The 26,039-nt window shown below is 35.6% G+C and overlaps 1 protein-coding gene across 1 annotated transcript in view; it reads right to left on the bottom strand.

The window, feature by feature from the left end:
- Nucleotides 1-26,039, bottom strand: part of banp.S (BTG3 associated nuclear protein S homeolog) — a gene marked incomplete at its 5' end in the record, with an annotated part of 187,468 nt that overhangs the window by 86,247 nt on the left and 75,182 nt on the right. Inside the window, 1 exon segment of the mRNA NM_001095794.1 lies at nt 8,592-8,759. Within this exon segment, the coding sequence (NP_001089263.1) occupies nt 8,592-8,759 (168 nt within the window).

Genomic DNA, 26,039 nt, shown 5'->3' with positions numbered 1-26,039 from the left:
TAAAATTCAGGAAAATGTAAAATCAGGGAAATGTGTTAAAGTAACTTTTTCTTCAAGTACTGAAAGGATATAGGCACAGGAGTCGTTTTACTTTGAGATACAATATTTACTGTGTTAATAACAAGGTTTAAGCATTGCAGTGTTAATGTCACACTATGGGGGGCATGTGCAAGGCCTCTCTGTCAGTCACATACACAACCTTAAGCAACAAGTGATTGGTGCAAGACTGCATAAGGGGCAGACTAATTGGAATTGACCATTTACAGGCAGAACCATGGCAAAATATACATCTGGTTAGTATTTTAAACCTCTTTATTTCACAAATAATAACATTCATAGATGAAAAAAGCAGTTTTTGGGAATATCAGGACACAATTTTGATGTAAAATCCAGGAAACCATTACTTAAAATCAGGGTACTTCACCCATTGAAATGTATTATAAATTGGTGGGACCACAAATAAAATAATGTAAAATGCATGAAAACAAAATCAGGGGACTTAAAATTGAGGTTTCACTCTCAGTAAGTAATGCATCACTTTACATACATTTTTTATCAGACAGGAGCCTTACAATAATTTAACAAAAAAAAAGGGTCACATAATTAAAAAAAAATTGCTATATTGTTTGAAATTTAATTTAAATTTTAGCTTGGATATTCAAGGATGCATCTTGAATATCCAAGCTATAAGGGGTTACACAGCTTGCTGGTAAACTTAACCAAAGGACCCTTCTCACAAGACCTTTCAACTGTTGTTTTTTTTGGCTAGGATTAGAATGAGTAGGAGGTGGTCAGATAGGTAGTAAGGCCAGCCTTTGGCTCCAACAAAGACTTTAGTACAATGTGCGATTATGTGCCAGGTAGGGAATTAGCATTTAGGGACTAGGTTAGAGAGAGAATCTACAGGAGGGGGACAGCAGATTGAAGTGTGCACACAACAGAGATGGGAAAGTAGAGAGTAGAGGAGAAGGGTTCATAGAATGGCTAAAGGCACTCCGCTAGTGATCATCCAAAGGACAGAGGTACTGGAGGCTTCAGAGAGAGGGAACACAGTGAGAGCCTTTGTGTGTTAGTGATTTGTAACTGAAGAGACAGCAAAGTTGGGCCAGTTTTTACTATTGATATATTTGCTCATCCCCTTTGTTAGAGCTGCTGAATAAAAACCTGTCAGGTTCATTGCATTGAGGTGTGAAATGTCCATGTTAGGTAACAACAAGATCTAAGTCTCTACAAAATAAAAAAGCTACAAAATACTGGTAATTAGTCATTCACTAACATCACATACTGTTTTAAATAATTACTCAAATTTAGAATATGCATGCTTTTATTTCCAAAAATAATATGCCCACAGATTGTACAGGTTTTGCATTGTTTAATTTTATAAAGGATGTTAATATAGCATCATTAAAACAAGAGTATATAAATTGCAGCGATGTGTGATGCCACGACCTGCATCTTGTGCTGCTTCACCCTATATTATACAACATGCCTACATCTTCACTTTCATTCATAACATTTCTCTCCTGATCTCCGTTTTTTGTTTTTTCCTTAAAAATTAATTTAAACTTATAGGAATAAAATAAGCTAAACTATGCAAAAGCTTTTATCTGTACTATTCAAAAATAATCAAAGTAATTTCTGTATTTAAATATATTGAGCTGTCCCTTTACACATACTTCTCACAACTAGATGAGAACCAGGAAGGTTTAGGGCAGCGATCTGGTTACACCAAGTTATTCCCAAAAAGCCCTTATGAAATATGTACATTAAATTAAACTAACTGTTTTTGTGGGATTTAGTTCTAATGTAAAGCTATAAACTTGAAACCATGGCAAGCTGATATCCATAGTCCATACACTCAAATAAACTATAAATATTCATACTCTAACTATAGATTTTAGTATCACAATAGTCTTGGATATTGTACTTGTCCAAACAATCATCCAAGCCACTCAAAGGAATCAGCCATCACATCAACATCATCTGGCAGTGCATTCTACAGCCTCACTGCCCTCACTGTGAAGAACCACCTACACTGCTTCAAATGAAAGTTCTTTACGTCTGAAGGGGTGGCCTCTGGTGCGGTGATCATCTTTATGGGTAAAAAGGTCCCCGGCTATTTGTCTATAATGCAATCTTATAGATCTTTTTTTCCAGAGAAAGCAACCCCAACTGTGACAGTCTACCCTCATAATTTAAGTCTTCCATCCCTCTAACCAGTTTAGTTGTACATCTCTGTACTCTCTCCAGCTCATTTATATACCTCTTAAAAACTGGAGCCTAAAACTGCACTGCATACTCCAGATGAGGCCTTACCAGGGACCTATAAAGAGGTAAAATTATGTTTTCATCCCTTGAGTTAATGCCCCTTTTTATTTAAAAACTTTATTTGCTTTAGTAAAAACAGACACTGCTCATAATTAAGACAACTTGCTATCTACAAATACCCCTAGATCCTTCTCATTTAAGGAAAATCCCAACACACTTCCATTTAGTGTGCATTTATATTATTTTTGCCAAAGTGCATAACCTTGCATTTATCAACATTGAAACTCATTTCCCAGTTTGCTTCCCAGTTTTCCAATTTTGTCAAATCCCTCTGTAAAGTGGCAGCATCCTGCACAATTTAGTATCATCAGCAAAAATAGAAACAGTACTTTCAATGCCCACCTCCAGGTCATTATTAAACAAGTTGAAAAACAGAGGACCAAGTACAAAGCCCTCTGGTACTCCACTAACAACACTGCAACACTGGTCCAATTAGAAAACGTTCCATTTAGCACCACTCTTTGTAATCTATCTTTTAGCCAGTTCTCTATACAGGAAAAATATTTTCTAGGCCAACATTCCTTAATTTAACCAATAATCTTCTGTGTGGCACTGCATCAAATGCTTTAGCAAAGTCTAAGTAGATCACATTCACTGCCTTCCCAGAATTGAGGTCCCTGCTCACTTTCTCATAAAAGGAAATTAAATTAGTCTGGCTATTTTGATAAAACATTTGGTTCACGTTAAATTTCCTGCTCCACTCTTATGGTTTATTCTAGAGAGTGCCACATGGGTAGCAAAAAGCTTCAAATTAGTATAGGTATGGGACCTATGTCTGTACTTATACAGTGCATGGTGAATGAATGCACAACATTAACACGGGAGTCTTATATTTCTATGGATCTTGCACATTTTTGTAGTTATCCATCACTTGGCTCAAAATGGCTAATGAACAGAGACAGCCCACGGGAAAACATTAATAGTGCTTTCAAATATATTCCACTTAAACGCATCAACTGAAAACTTAATCCTACTGAATTCCTTTGATTCACAAGCATTATCAAATATTATTTAATCACTGTACTTATGGATGAACTATCCATAACCATCTGTCCCTTGTATGTATAATAGGGTCACCAATTCTGTTGCCTTGAGCAGAAAACAGCAAAGAATTCAAAGCAATTTGCTATATAAATTGGAATAAAACTTTGGCATATAAGTGTTCATATCTCATTTCTTGGCTGAAATCTTTTGAAAGTGTTGAGCAAAATGTTGTTTCACAATAGATGCACACAGACATTTACTGTTAGTGCTACTCAATGTAAGAAGGGATGAACATTTAACGTATACTGACAAGCCCAGACACACAGCCCTTGAGAAGAGGAATAGAAAACAGAAAGCATATGCTGTAAAGATTAAAATCTGGTTGACTGAAAACAGCACAGACTGTGGAGTTAAAATACATTGCACAATCAAGTGTGGTGTTTCCAGCTCGATGTGCCAGAGGAAATTCTGCAATGCAACTTCTTTGTGATATCAACAATATGTTCCAATGGCTCTGTGCGAGAAGCATATCAATTTGTGAATTCAACGTTTATATTTTGGTTTTCTTTCCACCTATCCTGTGAAGGCATCCAATAAATTGAAAAGTGTTCTCTAGAAACAATCACCAATATTGTAATGGAAATGTGGATTTGCAACCAACTTAGAATTCCTAGTTAATGTTACATGTGTCATTGATTTATGTGTTGATCATTTACCTCTAAATACTCCTTAATATAAGATTTATTATAAGTGTTTCATTTGCAAAAGTTTAGGTTTGTTTTTACAGTGAGGAGTTACAACCACTTCCAAAACAGCACGGTAACATTACATAGAAAATAACTTTCTTTTTTTGAGTAAATGGAATTGCAACTCTAATATGGTTTGACAGGTCAAATATGTAAAACAAAATATTACAAACAAACTCTTGCCAATCAAAAGCTGAAAACATATTGTACCAATATTTTCTAACAGCCAGTATTAGTACATTCCAATTCTAGTTTCATCTGTTGCTTTTTATTTATCTTTAAATGGAGCTGAAAGGTAATAAAATTCTCTAATGAATGGTAAGACATGCATTAACCTTTAGTAGAAAATAGCCTTGACCTCAAGATGATAAATAAGACAGTACATTAACACAAGATGCCATGAGCCAATCAACAGGGCATATAATAAACATGTTTTATTTATTATCCAGCCACAACACTGAGTGAAATACACAATTGTTCACCTTGGCCTTTTCAGTTGATATATGTAGTGCTTGCTCATCATGTATCTATAATCAGCTAACATTGGCCAGCTTGTGCACTGAAAAACTTAGGGGCTAATTTATTAAAAATCTAATTTTTAGACAATCAAAACCTATTGAGATGCCATAGAAATCATTGAAGTATTTCTTAAAGCATTCAAATGTGTCAATAATCATATTAATTTTTTTTTTTTAATAAAAGTATACCCAAGGGCAATGTCACACAATAGATTTTCTCCACCATTTTCTAACTGAAACCTCAGTCATCTGAATCCTTACTTACCACTGCAAATCACAGTGAGAAAGGATTGACAACTGTTTCCCAAGCTAAAACATAAATTATTTATAAAGCTTTACTGACCAATAATGGAAATTTACAAATCATTAATGAATTATCCACTAGGCTTTGTGCATCTTGATGGCTTTTTCCTTTGACGGACATTTTCCTCTGTATATGCTAAAATGTAGCATTTTACATTGCAAGCAGTTAACATTCTGCTTGCTTTACCAACTCAAAATGGCTCAGCTGTGAAACCAATTTGCAGTTAAATATGGCTTTCCCATTGTGCATAGTAGACAAGAGGCTTAATGCACAGACAAGCACTTGGCAAGGATATTCACTATAGGCAGTACTACAGTACCTGAATGCATGTGCTATGTTCAGTGAGAAAAAAACACAAAACAGTCTCTGAAGTGGAGGTTTTAAATGCCATTTTGCTATGGCAACTCATCAGACACTGGACAGGGAATAAAGCTGATGATGTTGAAAATAATCCATGGGGAAGCATAAAGATGATTTACAACCACCATGGAACAGTGAGTTAGCACTCAGCCTGATCTAAAACATCCCCGAGAATACACAACATATATTATGTCAGTGGCCCAGTAGGAGATTTTTTCAGAATGCAAATACATTACACCTATTTATTGCTAAATAATTTCAAAGACAAACATCAAAAGTGCTTAACTAGTTGTCAATTTGTAGCAACAAACAATATACTGGGATTAAAAAATGCATTATTGGCAATCAGTTGCTCAATCGACTGTGATCCCCTCAGTTTGTTGTTTGTAAGTACTAGTTATATAAATGCTGTTCCTTTTGATAGGAATTACTTTAAAATAAGAAAATATGAAGGCATGGGCTATAATAATAAAATATAGCACAACAGATGCACAAAGGTGGTATAAAGGGGCTCTGTATTTCACAAAAATCTTGAGCTACAGTTGAAGGAAAAGGTTTGGGTGATCCCTGCCAGATTACATATTTATTTAATTTAGTAAATTAAACTATTGCAGGATTAAGTGTGTTAAAAACATATTTGTGTAAATGCACAAAAACGTAATTGGCTATATACAAAAGTTTGGACATCCAATGACACATCAGTGATTCTTATTAAGGCAATATTTTTTCTTCAAATTAATCCTAAGAAGCCTTACTGCTTCTTTATTGCTAGTGCACACAATATCACTATGTTCTAGCCTTTAGACCAGAAGTTCCAAAACTGTGGAACCGTATCCCAAATCTTGGTTTAAAATTGAAAGTTTTTGACAATATACTATAACTTTATATTCCACACTGGCACTAACGTACTTTACTACATACATAGACAGAAGGTTAAAGTCTTATACAAGGTAGAACTGTATAAATTACATTCCTTTTTCCTCAACTAAAAAACAATATAAAAGAAGATGGTTATAATTATTATACTTAACGTATAACTTTTTAATTGAGACACTTGGAATTGAGACACATTTAGAGAATGTAAATTTTCCATTGAAATCAGATTTTAGCCTTCTCCATAGAAGATACAGTGGTTACTTTTAGCAAACAGCCAAAAGCCCAGTGCAAGCAAATTCTGCTTCCCCTTTATCCAGGCTACAATCCAAAATGCTGCTTTTAATATAAACTGTTAATTTATTTAACAATACAATTGACTTTCAGCAATGCCCCATGCAAAGCTCTATTATTTTCCTTGCAAGCATTGTTTTTATTAATAAAATGAGACACCTTTTTTTCAACCTGCTCTTAAGTTCCTTTTAAATATTTTAAATGCATACAATTAAATAAGTTATTCCATTGTGTTCTTATGGACAGGAAAATTTAGATAAATAATGGCTGGAGATTTATTAGATTTACTTCATTAAAACATGATAAATAAGGCATTTTACTTTTGTCATTAATTATGGTCAGTTATGCAATTAATGGTGCTTAATTATAAGTTATATTGATTTTCATAATTGAGGTACATTGAAATTCTGATACTCAGGTTTACTTTTAAATTTTGATATTTTGAAATAGCATATTGCACTGTATCTCTTACTGTGACTGGGGGCACCTACAAAACTGACAATATGTCTAGCACCATTAAATATTAAAAAAATAGTTTGCTATTTTAAAAAATTGATTTCAGTGCAGAATTCTGACCCATTACAGTATGCCTTCAAAGGGCATCTGTTGGGCAAAAATATTACCCCCAACCAAAGGTGCAGGCTAATAGGGTGATCATAGTTTTCTTCTTTTTTAAAAATTGCCTCCGCCAGTGCTAGGCCACCAGCTTTGGGAGGGAGTTCCTGGTACGAGAGGCCACGTTGGGGCACATGGATATACATAATGAGCGAATGCCACGACTTGGTCATTATGCACATGCGCGAGACATCAGATGCGCATTTGTGCACGAAATGGCCGCTCGCACTGGGATTGCCCTTCCGGTTCGGGTGGCCTAGAGCTGGCGGGAAGCAATTTAAAACAAAAACACTACTGTTAACCCTAACCAGGAGTGCGGACTCTATTAGCGCCCTTGATTGGGTATATTTTTGCCCAACATGTGTCCTTTAATGTTTTTTATTTTTATATTTTTCATTCATTTCATACTTATTCAGACCTAGGCTTATTTGGATAGCATCTGGGTTCTTTTATTTATCCATTTGTATGGAATGGTATAGAGGATCTATATGCAAATTACTATTTGTGTGAATATGACTCTTGATTTTGAAATTTTAACACAAGGTGAGACATAGTTTATATCTTTCCACATACAGACTCCTGAATTGTATTACTGTTACTCTAGCAATTGACATTATTTAAACAGAGCTCTGTCTTTCAGCCTGTAAAAAATAATAATAAACAAAGAAAGAAAATAGTTTTTACCTTACAGCTTACTCTCCTGAACTGATAGAACCTGCTTGTCTCTCCAGTTATCTGCATATACTTGGAACCCCAATGTTTCTCTATACTTGTAAACTTGTTACTGGATCCAGCCAAAAGCTAGGACGAGTTAAGGGGGGAAACTACTGTACTCTCATTGGTGAGAGAGACACTGTGCTAATAGCAGATAAGTGAAGGCATAAAAATTGTCCTTTTCATTGGGGATACATTGACTTAATTCTGTACAGTTTAATAAATGCACAGCACTGTCAATAACAGACATTAAAATGCCATCTAAGGACAATACATGGTATACTGAAACACGTTTTTTTTAATCCGGTAACCCTAACATTGAATAGGAGTGCCATTACCTTGTCTACTACTAGTGGCGCTGCCCCTTTTGACTCGCTCCAACACTGAATTTATGAGCAGGGGGTGGGCGGCACATTTGCCCCTTGTTACAGTTAAATATTAAGTACATTACCCTCCTCTTCCAAATAATAGTATTACTATCAAGAATCAGCAGAAATGGGGCTTGCTGTATTGAAATACAGTGATTACTTTACCGATAAACTAATATTAATGGCAGAATTTTTATTAATTGCTGCAGTGATTTAAAATTACAGGTCAATGATGGAGTGCAGCAGGAGTGGTCTTTTAAACAGGAATAATAGACAGATGTCTCAATTAAAAAAAGAAGCATTGTCTACTCTTTCACATGTACAATCAGTCAATTTCTATAAAGCTCAAAAAAAAACATGTTATCTTTACTATTCCAAAGCTCTCAAAGTGAATGCATAAAGTTTTTTTTATCTCAAACATTATGATAAGAAAGTCCTGCAAATCTGTAGTGGAAGATTCTATAGCTCAGCGAGAGAAAAAAATTACCTGTGGTGGTATATGATGAGGAAGAGGGTGTTCTTCGTGAAAAGCTTTTCACCGTAAGACTTTGACCTCTCTGCTTTCTACGCCAGGCAGTCCGACATTTTGAATCAATGCTTTGCTTGATTCTATACCAGTCAGATTCTGTAATTCTAAACTTATTGAAAAGATGACCTGCAGAGAAAACAAAATAAGAAAATGTGACATTAAACAAAGTATCTTCATACAGAAACCTGAAAATATTTACTTATTTAGTGTGAAAGTAAAACATCTGTGAGAACAAATGGACTCTAAAGTGTATAAAAAAATATATAAAACGTTTTTAGAAATGATTTTAGCTTTCCAGAATCAAAATGAATTGATTTTAGCGCCAACTATACATACAATTTCAAATTTAGTGTTAAGAATACGGTATTAAAAAACATACATAAAGCATTAAAAATTATTTGTAGCATAGACCATGTTGATGTAAAGCACAGAGAAAAGTAACCTGCATTTTATTCCATTTAAACTAAGCTTTTATAACCCCAACAATCTTGACATGGCAGACTTAAACATACATTAATAAAGATTAAACCTTAGGTTTAGGAGCCCTTATCCAGAAATGCATTATTCCAAAATGTCTTAATTATGGGAAAGCTCCCATTTCCTTCTCTGTAATATACAGGTATGGGATGTATAATCCTGAAATCGGTTATCCAGAAAGATCCTAACTACAGGAAAGCCATCTCCCATAGACTTAATTTTCAGCAAATAATTCTAATTTAAAAAAACAAAACAAAAAAAAAAAACAGTAGTAATAAAACAGTAGCTTGTACTTGATCCCCAACTAACATATAATTAATACTTATTGGACAAAAAACACTCCTATTGGGTTATTAATGCGTAAATGACCTTTTAGCAGATTTAAGGTAAGGAGATCTACATTATGGAGGTTAGATGGAAAAGCCAAGCTCCAAGCATTCTGTATAACAGGTCCCATACCTGTACTTGATGGTAATTACAATGCATGAATCCATTGCAAAACAATCCTATTGGGTTTCTTTAATGTTTAAATGCTTTTTAGCTGACCTAAGGTATTGTGAGTAAACATTAAGGAAAATTTAAATAATAGTAATTTAAATTTAAATAATCCTACACCTGTTGTATAATAATGAAAATTAATGAAAAATTAGAAGATTTTCAATTGATTAGTTCTCAAGTTAACCTCGGTAAATATGCCTCAAGCAACTCCTACAGACCAATTCTCTAGTCTATAATTCTTTGTAAAAAGACTACCTGCTAGTTGTTACAGGGGATGGTCTGGCCACCATATTGCATTTTTAAAAAGTTTCTTAATTGTCCATAGCATGGCCATAACCCTTTCACTGCCAGCAATGTATCCAAACATCTTCAACAAATGCCAAACCATAATTAAATATACGCATAAACATAAGCTTAAGCATATTTGAGAATGCCAGGCTAAAATGTGAAACATTTTCAAAACAACATCCTGTATAATGTACAAGTAGATACACCACTAAATTTTAAAAAATTAAATACATGTTTAATCCCCTGTAAAAACCAGTCAGCAAATAGCACTACCTAATTTAAAACAATCAAACATGCAAGTCCATGAGAACCATTGGGTGCAGGGTGCGAAGAAGCCGTGTCCTTACTGCCTGTACTACAATTAATTGTAAGGAACTCTCTTCAATTATACACAAAAACAACAAAAATAACGTAGCACCTAAAAGCCAATTTATTAAGTTAAAAAAACACATGTAAACGGACAACACTTAAACTTTTTTCTCTCTTTTTCCTCTAATTCTTAATGTACCACAGTTGCTGAGAAGTGGGTTTTCACATATACTCTAAGGTAGAGTCCTGCGCGGGTCCATTTTTTGGGACCCGTACCCGACCTGTACCCGCAACCTGCAATCTGCAACCCTGACCCGCAACTCGCATTCTTACCCGATTGGACCCACAACCCGACCGGCAAGTACCTTATCCGCAACCCGCACCCGTTGACCATCAAGAATCAGGAAATGCTGTCATTGTAAACCGGAAGTGACGTTATCGGAAGTAGGCAAGCCCAGACAAAAGGAGTAAATATCGCTATTGAGAAGATTGGCGGCCCGACCCGCAAACCTGCGTCTATACCTGCACCCGGAACTTCTATCAGCAACCCGCAGGATACCGCAGGTTTTTGCGGGTAACCCGCGGGTGCTCGACCCGCTGCAGGACTCTACTCTAAGGACTAGGCTTAGTAAAGGAGTTTGCAATGTCCTTTGCACAGAGCACCAGCAGGGCCTACTTCATTAAAAACAATCCTTTATTAGTATCATTTAAGACATGGATATCTTATGAACATATCTCAGTACCACACGCTTGACGCATTTCATGGCTACCAGCCACTTTTTCAAAGATTATGCCTTCTGGGGGCTTGGCTGTACATTGCAGCACAGTGTAACGTGAATCTGGTGAGTACTCCTGCTCTTTGTTTTGTGTTTGTTAGTAAAGAAGTTTGAAATGGGTATGAAGCCCAAGAGGTACAAGGTATTTGTCTTCTACTTTGATTGTTTATTTGGGTCATATAAATGTGTACTTTTTTGCATGCACAATAGAATGTTTGTTGCCAAATATGTTCTGTATTGCTAATTCCACTCAGTATCCATTTACTGTCCTTTTAAAGGAGAAAGAAAGGCTTGGTGCACTTGGGGGTGCCAAATGTTAGGCACCCCCAAGTGATTGTATTGACTTACCTGAAACCACGGGCCGGTGCTCCTATCAACAGAAAACTGCACCGGCCCAGGGTTATTCCAGTGAGCACCGCGGATCGATCTTCCGTCTTCCTCCTTCTTTGCACGGCTGTGAACGCACAGTAGAACGAAAAGCTGAACTTTAACTAAAATGTCAGCTATTTAATTCAACTACGCATGTGTTTCCCCTGGGAAATTTGAAGACAGAAGAAGATGGAAGTGTGAAGTATACCATTGAGTGGTGCCCAGGCCTTTCCTTCTCCTTATGGAACCCTTACTTCTTATGGAACCCATATTTGTGATCTAAATTAATTCCGTAAAAGCATAAAAAAAAATTTCTGTGATAGTTTATTAAATGTTGATTCTCTGGATTTGTCACTTACAATAACAATAACATTTTTAAATAAAAAGTTTCCACCACATCTGAAGGTTTTGTGCTAACTCCTTATATGGCAATACATACAACTAAATTCGAATATTTGTAAATCCAATAAGAAAAATAAAAACTAGTGTAAAATAAGGTAAAACTTTTAGAGACTATTAATGCAAGTTGGACAATGTCGAGGTAACGTTCTGCCAAATATTTTACAACCAAAACTCTTCACAGGCCCTTTATTAAAAGGGTAAAGTTACTAAGTTACTCTAAATCCCTTATGGTAATAAATAAATGGGAAGAACTTAAGCATCTGTAACGTAGATCACAACAAAAATACTTTATGAACCACAACAATTCCGGATTAGCTTCAGCTAGATTCAGCTCAGGCTTTCTACATTATGATTTTACACACTCTACAAGCATGATAGCTGAAATCTAAGTCAACAGTCAAATGCCCAGTCTCTGCAAACAAAACAAATACAGTTCTCATCTATTCAAGATATTTGTCCAGCCAATCCAAACTGTAGGCCAACAGTTGCTTTCTTTGAATTGAAGGCAAGCTCTGTTTTTATTAACTATTTTCTTATACTTTTAACAACTAATCATGCCAAATGTTAATACATGCTTATATTTTAATGGAGTACAGTACAGATTGATTTTGTTTTGCTGTACATTATATAATGTTTGGAATCCTAAGCAGCTACACATCAGAGAGCAGAGCTGGTCTTTCAACCCCATCAAAACTTTAAGGACAATCCAAAATCGATATCCTTTTGTACTGACAGACAGTCTAATGTTGTTATTTCTAAGTAACCCTGGATCGATTCCACGACACAGTGAGAAAAGGAAAGCGAGCCTGGGAAAGGAACAGATCATATTTAAATAAGCGCAAGTGTTAGAATACAAGGCTCATACGTGGAAAAAGCTCCTCTGTTAACTAACTGATGGTATAGGTAATGAAAAGTTTAAATGGAAAAGCTTACATAAGGAAGACTATATAATATTACAAACCTTGTAAGGCAGGGGTGCCCAAAAGTAGATTGGGATCTACCAGTAGACCATTAGCTGGTGATCAGTAGATTTTAAGACAATGCCAATAAACAGCTTGTCTAAATCACCCTACTTTTTCATTCTTTTAATTCAGATATTAAGGTTACATAACAAATAAATATAGCAATATACATTTTCTCATAAATCGATATTTAAAGGGGTGGTTCGTATTTAAGGTAAATTTTAGAATAGCCAACTCTAAAAAAGTTTTCAACTGGTTTTCATTATTTCATTTTTATAGGTTTATAGTTATTTGCCTTTTTGTTCCAACTCTTTGCAGCTTTCAAATGAGCGTTGCTGACCCCTTCCAAAAAGCAAATGCTCTGTAAGGCTACAAATGTATAGTTATTGCTAGTTTGTATTACTCATCTTTCTATTCATACCCACTCCTATCCATATTGCAGTGTCTTATTTAAATCAATGCATGTTTGCTAGGGTAATTTGGACCCTAGCTACCAGAGTGTTTAAAATGCAGAGCTGCTGAATTAAACCTTAAATAATAAAAAATGAAAACCAATTGCAAATTGTCTCAGAATATCACTCTCTACGTCATACATAAAGGTGAACAACCCCTTTAAGTAATATTTTCCATGGAACATCACAAAGTAGATCTTACATTAGTAAGGCCTCATCAGATGATAAAAACTTTATATTTAGCATCCCAGATATAGGATTTGCAATATTTTACAGCTGGTTCGAGGGCAGTCACAAGTTCATAATAAAACTAGTTCTGGTAGAAATAAAAAAAAAAAAATCAATGGACAAAAGTCTGCAGATGAAGCACATTTTACTTTGTCGCTATTTTGGCACACCATTTATTTTAACAGAACAAGTGTTAGAAGCCTAAATTACCTGCAGCAGTTTGTAAAGCATGTACAGATTGGAAACCAAGTTATAATCTTGCCCCTATAGGAACTAGAGTTCTTAACCATTCCCTTTCCACTGTTCCCTCCTCTCTCCATTTCTATGGCAAACAGGTCATGAAGAATGCTTATGAATTGGTTGCGCCCAATGTGAATTTAAGTGGCCATAGTTTTATTTTAAAAATGTTCAACACTGACAATTTTTAATAAATGTATATTGCAAAGTTGCTTAGAATTGTGTTTTCTTTTATTAGGCAAATTTTTATTTTGGGGTTGACTTGTCCTTTAACTCAGTCTTGGTAAAACAGTAAGTGACCCTTCCATTGTATAAATGTGCAGAGAAGTAAAAATGTCATAAAAAGAAATACATTAATAGTGATAGCAAAATAAATGTATATTTAAGCAGTTTGTTTTTATTTCAACTTTATAAACCAGAGATTATACTAAAAAAAAATAAAAAAAATATTGCGTTGAAGATGGCTCTTAAAGTGTCTTGTTTCTATGCTTCACTGTGGTACGAAATTGTTCATAACAGAATTATAAAGCAAACAAAAGGATAATTTATAAGAAGGAGAACATTTTTAATCCACGTTTAACATCCATTATTTTACAGCTCTCAAACAGCAGAGTTACATCTCTCAAACAAACAGACTATAAATGTCTGCTGGATATAAAGGAATAAAAAAAATGTGGATATTAATGGAAACTGTAACTTGTGCTGCTTTTGGCTCTGGTAGTGTTTGGCAAAACATCTACTGTTACATGCTTTGTGGATGTCATACTTAAGGGCCATGCTTCCCAGAATCACTCACTTATGTCAAGGCCTTGCCTTGTAAATTTTTGCTCAATGATTTTTAAAATGCATGGGGAAACCAAACCCCTTGCCCCAACTTCCAACTTTGCTTGATATGGTCCATTGTACAAAATGCACACAAAACTAGCTATTAAATATGAAAAATTATAGGAAAGACTGGCAGAATAAAAAAAGCATATTTTTTTGGTGTACACAGAAAGAAGTCCATATCTTATGTACACTCTCAGATAATAAAAAGGATTAAACAGGAGTGTGCATTGAATATGGGCTTCTGTGCATATTAACCAAAACAGCAATGCAGCACCCTGTTGCTTATTGATATAGAAAGGAAGGGGGTGTGCAGATTTAGTGGAGGACATGTATTAAAAAAAATTCAGCTGTTGCCTATAGAAACATTTTTAAATATAAACATAAAAGTGCATTATGTCATGTTGTTCCATCTGTTACAGAAGTATTGTGCAGTGCACACTATAGGAAAGAATAGGCTGGGTTAAGCCACACATAAAAAAAATTCTGCAGGGGAACTTAGGACAAAATGTTCATGTGTAAGAGCCCCTAAAGTTGAAAGGGGCACAACACAGGAAAGCAGACTGCTCAGGAGAGAACCACATAAATGCTGCATTCCTCACCAAACAGATTTTTCTAACTATATATATATATATATATACATACATACACACACACACACACCAAATCAACTTTCAAAAATTATACTCCAAAATGTTCTGTTCAATGTTAAAAATCAATATTTATTCAGTACAAATTTAAAAAAAGTAGGCATACAGACCCATTGATGCTCCACCTTAGGCGTTTCATACCCACTGGTACTTAATTATAGGTGCCTATGATTAAGAACCAGTGGGTATGAAACACGTAAGGCGTAGATGCAGGAAGTTACATACAATATTATTTACTTGGATAAAAATAATAATGTATATCATTCTAATAACTGTATATCTATTAATATGAATAATGATGACAGATATGGACACGTTGTGAAAAGAGACACACACAGGGGAACGTGGGAGAAGTTCCGCCTAATGCAGAGTTCTGCATGTCATTTAAAAGCTATGAACACTTCCTGTAGGAGAATGAAGAGACACTCCTACACCTGGACTTCAAAGAAAAAATATCTCTCCGCAGCTCTGATATAACTATAGATTTCTGATGTAAAACACATTTTAATTCTGCTACATTAAATATTGTAAGTAAGGGGGGATATTATACCAGAAGATGAAATGTCTCCTTTAAATGGCATTTATGACTCTCTACATGACTATAGAATGAAAACCTAATGTAAAATAGGGCATTTGCTCAAGAAATGGTTTGTGTGTAGGTGCACGACCAACAGATACAAATATAGGTTCCAAACCAGCTAGAGAATATTTTACATGGCAGTACTCATACAGCAATCGTTCATCGTAAAACAACAAAGGGGAAGGTTTTATATGTATTATAATCTTAATTATATATCTATATCAGAGGTTTTTGGATGTTTTGGATTCAAGCCCCTCATTAGAGATTAGCACTGGTTCAGGCTTATGTTAACTTGTAATAACTTTGAGGATACACAAAATCTGCCATTAAAGACAACGTGGCATTGGGTTCAAGGAGTTTCCAGAATTAACATTCGCAAAAACATACCCTAGAGGTGCCAACTCCACAGGAAACTCTGCTCTAAACATTATACAAAATCAATGGTCAATATTTTAGTTAAAGGAGCAGAAGTGGATCACATACTATCCAAGTTAATATCACGGATTTATGTGGCCCTGAAGAAGGAGTTTCCAAACATCTGATTTTAGTTGCACTAGAGACCACAGGCTGCCTACCCGTCATGGAATATTGCATTTTAGGTATTTTATGTAGGGAAAAAAATAAAAAGTTAAAGCTGTTAAGCTGTAGTAAACCTTAATATTTATAGTTCTTGTATGTTTTACAACATATGGATGAAAATATGCCACATGAAAGCCAAAAACAGTAGACGCATTAGTAGGATTAACAGAGATATATTTTAAAGGAAAAATGTTTCTCACAGGAATATATTGATTTGTTCTTGAAATTAAAACTGAGGAAAATCCAGTATAAATAAAAGTTTTATAGTCAATTAGATAAGCAGATCCAAGCTGTAACATGAACCATATTATTCTGTTGACTCTAGCAATGAGTCCAATCTTTAATTTGGTTGGGAATCAAGTCTCCGAGTTTACACATATGTTAAATTGGTCATGCAGTAACATATCAAATAACTAAGGACATCTGCAAATCATCATCGTAAACATTTACAATTTTATCTTGAGATGTTTTTCATAGTTTACTTATTTGCCACCAACTAAGAGATATTGGAATATCTCTTAGCTTTCTCTCAAAGAGATATACAGTAATTCACTTTGCTGTAGGTGAACTTTTTGAGCAGACAATTTAATAAGTTGTTTCTATTTAGGTCTATTTAGCGATCTTTGGGTCTGATATAAATATGAAATCTTAACACAGTTGTCCACAATGAAATAACTTGCATTCATTAGGTTCAACAATTCTCTATCTCAATTTAAAATCAACCTGTTCAAGAGAGATGCTATCCAAATCAAGGCGCACAGGTCAGAAGGGGTTTCTCTGAGGGAGATATTTTTCCTCCCCCAAGATGGCCTGATGGTTTTGTAGTACATAATCGTATTCATGGACTTTAGCCACAAAAACTTTTGTAGATTGATATTTGGCCCCCTCTGTAGCATATCTCCAGTTGAAGGACAAACATTTCCTGCTCTTAAGTGGCAAATTTCCAGATCAGCTTTATAGTAGGTGCTTAAATTCCAGCAGAATTCTGCACTGAAATTCATTTCTCGAAAGAACAAACACATTCTTTTATATTCAATTTTGAAATCTGACATGGGGCTAGACATTTTGTCAATTTCCCAGCTGCCCCGAGTCATGTCACTTGTGCCTGCACTTAAGAAGAGAAATGCTTTCTGGCAGGCTGCTGTTTTTCCTTCTCAATGTAACTGAATGTGTCTCAGTGGGACATGGGTTTTTACTATTGAGTGCTGTTCTTAGATCTACCAGGCAGCTGTTATCATGTGTTAGGCAGCTGCTATCTGGTTACCTTCCCATTGTTCTTTTGTTCGGCTGCTGGGGGCGAAAAAGGGAGGGGGGGGTGATATCACTCTAACTTGCAGTACAGCAGTAAAGAGTGATTGAAGTTTATCAGAGCATAAGTCACATGACTTGGGGCAGCTGGGAAATTGTCTAGCCCCATGTCAGATTTCAAAATTGAATATAAAAAAAATCTGTTTGCTCTTTTGAGAAATGAATTCCAGTGCAGAATTCTGCTGGAGCAGCACTATTAACTGATTCATTTTGAAAAAATTTTTTTTTCCCATGACAGTATCCCTTTAAGAAAAGCCTATAAAATATAGGGTAATAATACTTTACTAACTGGAAATTGCCCTTCTTGTGTAGTCCATCATAATAGTTACACATTTTGACTCAAAAACAATGTAGAAAACAAAAAAAAAAGACAGACCAAGCTTTAAAAACTATAAGGCACAGAGACGTGTCTTATATTTTATTTTGTGGCAGTAAGGTTTTTAAAAAAAATTACAAAAAATGCTTTGTTTGATATATATTGCTTGTGAACTAAAAACTACAGCACAATCTATGGCTGCCAAGAAAAAAAGTGTAGAAACACAAAGCATAATCCACATCACCCGTCTTGTGCAGTTCATTATTTCCACCGTCTACATCAAGCAATCCAAATATCAGAGCCAATTCAAAGTCTCCGCAGATGCCAAAGTGCATAGACTCTTACTGAAGCCATAAAACTGGGTGTGGCCCTAATGAATTGTTAAGCCACTGGCAGCCTTACCAAATTTTATGCGCAGCTATCTTAAAATATGGAGTAGTATGTCTTAAGGTATAATGGTCATGTTATGCAGATATAGGTGACCTGATATCTCTAATGAAAAAACAAAAATAGCTTTGAAATTAAAATGAATACTACTGTTGAATGATTCTAGGGTTCCATGTGTCCTAGCATTGGCTGATCTCAAAAGCTGGAGTGCTCATTTTCTTACTTGTGCCAAAGTGCACTTTATTTTCATCAGTCTACTACCAAAAAATGACAAAAGATAGTGTTGCACTGGTGCACTTTAGCACATTCCTTAGTCCTCGTGTGCCCTGTTGTATACAGGTATGGGATCCAATATCCAGAAACCTGTTATTCAGAACACTACAAGTTACAGAAAACCCATCTCCTATAGACTGCATTTGAATCAAATAATCCAAACTTTTAAAAATGATTGTACAACTAAAATATAATTAATCCTTCCTCCCTCTAATCAACAGGCACTAATTGTACTGATCCATAAAGCGGGGGGGGGGGGGGGACATAGAACACTGTGCCACATACAGGCCAATTTCCCTACTTACCAGCGATAACAAAATACTGGTGAAATTAGTGATTTGTTTAGTGCAAGTGATCAGACCAGATCAGACTGGTTTATGCCCGGGAAATCTACATGCATTAACATATGCAGGGTATATACTAATATCCAATATCTCACCCTTGCCCAAAAGACAGGACCAATAGCCGCGCTTGATATCAGAAAGGCCTTTGATTCCCTCCACTGGGACTTTCTGTGGGCCACTATGGAACGTGTGGGATTTGGGCCTAACTTTCTTATGGGTTAAGCGATTGTATACAAACCCCACAGCCAGAATCCAAACCAATCGTAAAACATCCTCCCCTTTTACGTTGGCCAGGGGTACGAGACAGGGTTGCCCCTTGTCTCCATATCTGTTCGCCATTACTATAGAGCCACTGGCTAGCATGATCCGTAAGGACCCTGACATCCAAGGATGGAAAATAGACCCCTAGAGGAAAAAATATCCTTATATGCGGATGACACTCTAGTTTATTTGAAAGATAAGGATGTTACAGGTTGTAGACTTATTTGGCAAAGTGTCCGGTCTTACTGTTAACTGGACAAAGTCCACACTCCTGAGTATTGGCTCACCCCCAGTGAGTACACAAGACCAGGTACTGAACCTCTCTCAAGTGGAGCAATTTAAATACCTGGGGATTGTGGTTTATCCGGACATGGATCAATTTTGCGCTCAGAATATAGATCTGAAATTGACAGATGTTAGTCATAGGTTGTTACTCTGGTCCCCACTCCCGCTCAACCTGATAGGCAGAGTTAACATAATAAAAATGATTGTCCTACCTAAACTGTTACATATATTCCAGAATGCACCCATTGCACTACCTATGGTAGCTCTCCAAGCTGGAATCTATGGTGACATCGTTCATATGGGCAAATAAGCAACCAAGAATTATGTTTGAAGTATTGACTGAGTCTAAGGACCGGGGTGGTCTGGCTCTACCGCATCCTCTCTTGTACTATTTAGCTGCACAACTCATGCACATGGTGGGATGGTTAGGCGCCTCAACAGAGTACACTGCCACCAAAATCACAGCTGCAGTAGGTGGCTCGCTTGAGTCACAAGCTAACTTACCCTTTCGTGGACATACCCAGAATGGGTGGCCACTGTCTATCTTTCGTGCTGGCACATTGGCCTGGAAAAAGGCTTTAACCCTAAACAGATCTGGCTCTCCCAAAATCTCACCCAGTACACCGCTATGGCTGAATCCGGAGCTGCCGCATCTGCAAATGATTCCATACCCACAACTGTGGGCAAAATACAAACTCAGATATTTAGGTCCGTTTTAAAAAGACCAGGTACATGTATAATCTGCAGGACTCCCAAAGAGACAATCCATACGCAAAATGTTATAACAAGTGGCTACAGGATATCCCTATGTAACGGATGCCTTTGTACCCACGACTATAAATAGTGCAGATAAACTAATACAATATATATATATATATATATATATATATATATATATATATATATATATATATATATATATATATATATATATATATATATATATATATATATATACATATTTATATTATACACCAGTACGAATACATTGTATGGGTCTGACTCTAGATGACCTGTGCTACAAATGTCTATTAGAAACTAGTACATCATTTATACACACCTTTTGGTCATGTAGTGTGATTAACTCTTACTGGGATGATGTTGCCAATTACTTACACACTCACCTCAACTTTCCTCCTGTTAAGTCACCTGAGATATTTCTATTGGGACATATTGATCAGCTTATTCCACAACATCCTCAGCGGCAATTATTTTGCCTACTCTTCTTCTATGCACGGAAAGCAATTGCGCTTAAATGGAAACTTCAGGATCCTCCCACAGTTCAGATATAGAAGAGTACAGGTTAATATACATGAGTAGAGGATGTCCTCATAAGTTAACTAAAATCTGGGACGCATGGGCTTCTTGCCAGGAAACTACTACTGATATGGATCCGGTATAGGCCAACTAGAATAGAGGAACTATAATGCTGATCACCTGGTGACCCACCACTTTCACCCCATTCTTACACCGAGCAGCAATTGTGTCCTTTTCCCCTATCCTCTTCCCCTCTTTATTTACGTTTATTGCTTTTGAGCTGTTTATTATTGTTTAACCTTTAAAACTGCAAAATAAAAACATATATATATAAACATATATATATATGTTTATTTAATATTTAAATGATTTTCTAGTAGATTTATTCTATGAAGATCTAAATAACCGAAAGATCCGTTATCTGGAAACCCCCAGGTCCCGAGCATTCTGGATAACAGGTCTCATGTCTGTACTTACTCAGTTTAATTTACAGTTTAAAGGGATACTGTCATTTTTTCAAAATGAATCAGTTAATAGTGCTGCTCCAGCAGAATTCTGCACTGAAATCCATTTCTCAAAAGAGCAAACAGTTTTTTTTTATATTCAACTTTGAAATCTGACATGGGGCTAGACATATTGTCAATTTCCCAGCTGCCTCAAGTCATGTGACTTGTGCTCTGATAAACTTCAATCACTCTTTACTGCTGTACTGCAAGTTAGAGTGATATCACCCCCCTCCCTTTTCCCCACCAGCAGCCAAACAAAAGAACAATAGGAAGGTAACCAGATAACAGCTCCCTAACACAAGATAACAGCTGCCTGGTAGATCTAAGAACAACATTCAATAGTCAAAACCCATGTCCCACTGAGACATTCAGTTACATTGAGAAGGAAAAACAGCAGCCTGCCAGAAAGCATCTCTCTCCTAAAATGCAGGCACAAGTCACATGACTGGGGGCAGCTGGGAAATTGACAAAATGTCTAGCCCCATGTCAGATTTCAAAATTTTGCTCTTTTGAGAAATGGATTTCAGTGCAGAATTCTGCTGGAGTAGGACTATTAACTGATGCGTTTTGAAAAAAACATGTTTTCCCGGTGACAGGATCCATTTAAGTTTGTCAGCTTGTCTCCTCATATTCTACTACTGTTTTACACAGGCATCTTCGATCCATGTTCCAGCAGATTTCGCTCCACTGAAGTATGGGTCCTGTCCAGGTACATTTGGCACGTAGTAAATAATTTATGTTATGAAAAAGTTAAAGAATTTCTGTGCAGTATGTGTCTCTTACTGAGCAACTGTAAAAAAGGTAAATTAAATATGTCTACAAAAATTATTTGTCCGCAGCCTGATTAAAATAAAAGTACAGCATATGTTTTCAATTAAACACCTATACATGCACAAAATAAAGAAGTCTATGAAGTATTTTAAAGGTCCAATTAAGTACCAAAAGATTTGAATTCTGGTGCTATCCAATTTTTTCCATAAGGAGGGCTGATTATCTGTTAGACCAAGATATTAACTTGCCAAATCCTTTTGAAATAATTATGTGATAGAAAAATGTAATGGAAGTCTCAAGCAGGTTGGCGTGCCATAAAAAAAAAACCTGCGCCTCCAACAGGCCTGTATTAAAGTCCACGGATTTTTGTAGGTCTGAGTAATGCAACTGGTCATCTATTTAAAGTGATATTAATGTTTGCAGTCAAAGTAGAGGTATGAGACCTGTTGTCCAGAATGCGCCTGACCTGAGGTTTTCCGGATAATGGATCTTTCTGTAACTTGGATCGTCATACCTTAAGTTTACTAAAAAATCATATAAACATTTAATAAACCCAAAAGGCTGGTTTTGCTTCCAATAAGGATCAATTATATCTAAGTTTGGATCAAGTACAATGTACTGTTTTATTAATAATAATATGTATTTTTTAAAATGTGATTATTTGGATAAAATGGAGTCTGTGGGAGATGGCCTTTCCATAATTTGGAGCTTGCTCTGCCTCAGGATACTTTCTATTTAGTTCAAATTGTTTTACACAAAATTAACATTTCTACGGTTATGCTGCTCTGACATATTACAGAATGCCTCTCCTTTCTACACATCTCATGTACTGTAGATTCCCACACATCAGAGGAGGCTTATTAACAATTCATAAGCAATAATGTTGGATAGGCAGTGTTTAAAAGAAAGTTATAACTAAAAGAAACAAGCACACTTGTGTTTCCTTTTGGTTTAACCTGCTTTCAGTCTTATTTATGCTGCCCCCCCTCCCAATTCTTCTGCTGCTTGCAGACCTACACACAATCTACTGTTAGTCTGCACTAGTACGACCAAATGTCAGCAATTGCAAAAATAAAGTTTATGAATGGCCGTTTTGAGTCCTTGAATGCCAGGTCTATGAGCTAAAAACCCAGTATGCAAAGCACCCCATGTACTATTAGCCTAACGTTTACTATATGTCTCACTACTTGGCTTGTCTATTACAAACTGCCCACAAATGTGAAGTATACTTTTCTACTTATTTTGCAGTTCCAGATATAATGAAGCTAGTAGTTATTTTCAGTATGTCCCCCCCCTTAACCGCTGCATCCATTATCCATTCTTCTTTGTAGAATGTAATGTCTCTGCTGTGTTTCCCTTTGCACACATACTAATTTTTAGGCAATTTCTTGCTCACTAAGCAAAACTTATTTTCATTTGCAATTAATAGTTGCACATTATCATGGAGGTGTTGTTGTAATCATCTATCAGTTTTCGTAATGTCTTACAAATGACATGGATGACTTATTTTCTTAAGTACAAGCAAATCTAAAAAGTATCACAGAGAGCTTACCTTTAAGATATCTGTATATCCAGACCGGCACTTTTAACATTGTTTCCCAAAAAAACTGGGAAACTGAGAAAATATAAACAGAATGCAATGATTTGCAAATTATTTTATGAGGTAAGACATTGCTTTTGAATTGTTGCAATGTTTCATAAAGTGGTGTACCCACTTTTGTCTGAAACCCCCAGTCTCTCTGTGATGTTCTTTTTTTTCATTATCCTGCTTTTCTTTTCTTTTGTTGCCCCATGCCAAATTTTATGAAATATGTTGTGTTTCTGGGATCTCAAAACAAGAATATTTTTTCCAAGTAAGAAAATTCTCAGTTTCAACAACCAATATGCTGTCTTTGTACTATTTGTAATCAAATATAGGGTTTTAAATGATTTGCAAATCGTCCCTTTTTCTTTTTATTTACAATTTTATGCAGAGCCCAAACTTTTTTGACATGGGTTTGTATTACTTCAAAGGATTATTGAATTGCTACTTGCTTACACAGTTGACACAGGGATGCTCGGTCTATGATCATTTCCTCCATACTAAAAATTTCACTAAAAGGATGCACATTTCATCACACCTACCATAAATAACAACTTAAGTAGAACTACTTTTGCTAGTGGTTTTAAAGCAAACAGGTTAGATACTGCAGAAACCTGCTTAAATGTCTAACACAATTTGTCAAAACAGCTATCTGCCTTCTGCAGTCACATCTACTTTTCCAATGTATCCCTTTTTGGCCTCTTCCTGGCAGCCTTTTGCTTTTGGCCAGTCAAATTCTGGAGCAGCATCTGCATGGTGGAACATTACAAAAGACACCCAGCTATAATAACTACTCCTAAAAAAATGGTGGGACAAAATGGTAACAACATATGAGACAAGTATGAGGCCCAGAAAGCAAAGCCAGGGTGTCACATCTGGCATCATTACTAAAATGCTAAACGTTAAAAAAAATCAGGGCTCACTATATAGTGACACATAATTCTAAGATTATTAAAGGACATAATGATATTTAAATTATGTTTATTAAAGAAATTGTAACTGCAAAACAAACCTAAACTGCTTACCACTAATTAAACTGTAACTCACTGCTGGCAAAAAGACAGGGTGACCTGCAGAAAAACAACAAATTCTTTATTTCATGGTGTGTTATGACCAGTTGCTGATATATTATTCCTATAGCTTAGAATTTGGGAAATTGTTCCTATTAGCTAAACACTACAGACCATCCCAGAAACAGATGGATTTTGCAGGTTGATGACATTTTGTAGCAGATTCACTATAAAGTACTGTGTGAACTTTTCTCCATATGTTCTAATTAATGAGTTTTCAAGGTTGTGTTTATTCCTTAGTTATCAATGGCGTGCATGATCCTTGGCTTCCCTACACAGAGAAATATTAACACTCCATAGGTGGCCAGTTCTGTTATCCTATTTCAATATGGCCAAATTATTTATTTACCAGTATTTCTATAGCTTTACAGAAATGTAGCTTCATTCAAATCAGTCCCTGCCCCAGTACAGCTTACAGTCTAAAGTCACATTTACATACAGACATTATCACATTTATGTACACTATGGTCAATTATATCAGGAGCCAATTAACCTGCCTGTGTGTTTTTGAAGAGGGAGAAAACATAGTAGCCCAAGGCACAGAATGTTTCAACGTACTTAATATATTGATAATGAGTTAAGTGCAGAGGACCTCTTGTATTTGTGAATTTTGTGTTTTTAGTTTTTTTAAATGTTTTAATGTTTTTTTAAAATAAGTGGTGAGCACATCTTTCCCTTGTTTGCTATAGTCTATACAGGAGCAGTGGCCAGCTTCATGTTGTAGCGCCCACCCTTTGCAGCTAAAGTAGGGTGACCCCACTGGTGGCCAATAAAAGGGCAAATAAGTTTGGGAGATTTACTTTGAAAGCAGCAAGTAAGTTGCAGGCAACACTTAGTCCCTTTTTAAAATGTATAATGAAGCAATAGAATTCTTAATGAATCAGATGAAATTGAGCATAGGACTGGCCAGATATGGGATGACTGACGTAGTTGGCCATCTTAAATATATAAATATATAAATATATATATATATATATATATATATATATATATATATATATATATATATATATATATATATATATATATATATATAGCATTTTAGTAGCTTAAGGCACAAAATGTTTCAATGTCCTTAATATATTGATAATGGGTTGAGTGCAGAGAACCTCTTGTATTTGTATGGGAGAAAACATACCAAAAACACTGTATCCAAAGGGTGTGAGGATCTCCAAAAATAAAGAGACAAATGTAAAAAGTAGAAAAATTTATTAGGACATGAAGACAGGTCTTCATGTCCTAATAAATTTTTCTACTTTTTACATTTGTCTCTTTATTTTTGGAGATCCTCACATCCTTTGGATACAGTGTTTTTGGTTTTTGCACCTTGGGACTGAGGTGAACTGTGAGTGTTTTCTCCTTATTATTTCTTCTATTATATTTTTGTATCTTTACTCATTTAACATTTATTTGC

Source organism: Xenopus laevis, chromosome 4S, assembly GCF_017654675.1.
Source record: "Xenopus laevis strain J_2021 chromosome 4S, Xenopus_laevis_v10.1, whole genome shotgun sequence".
NCBI lineage: Eukaryota > Metazoa > Chordata > Amphibia > Anura > Pipidae > Xenopus > Xenopus laevis.
The sequence above is the reverse complement of the archived record's forward strand: the minus strand, read 5'-3'. Positions and strand labels throughout refer to the sequence as shown.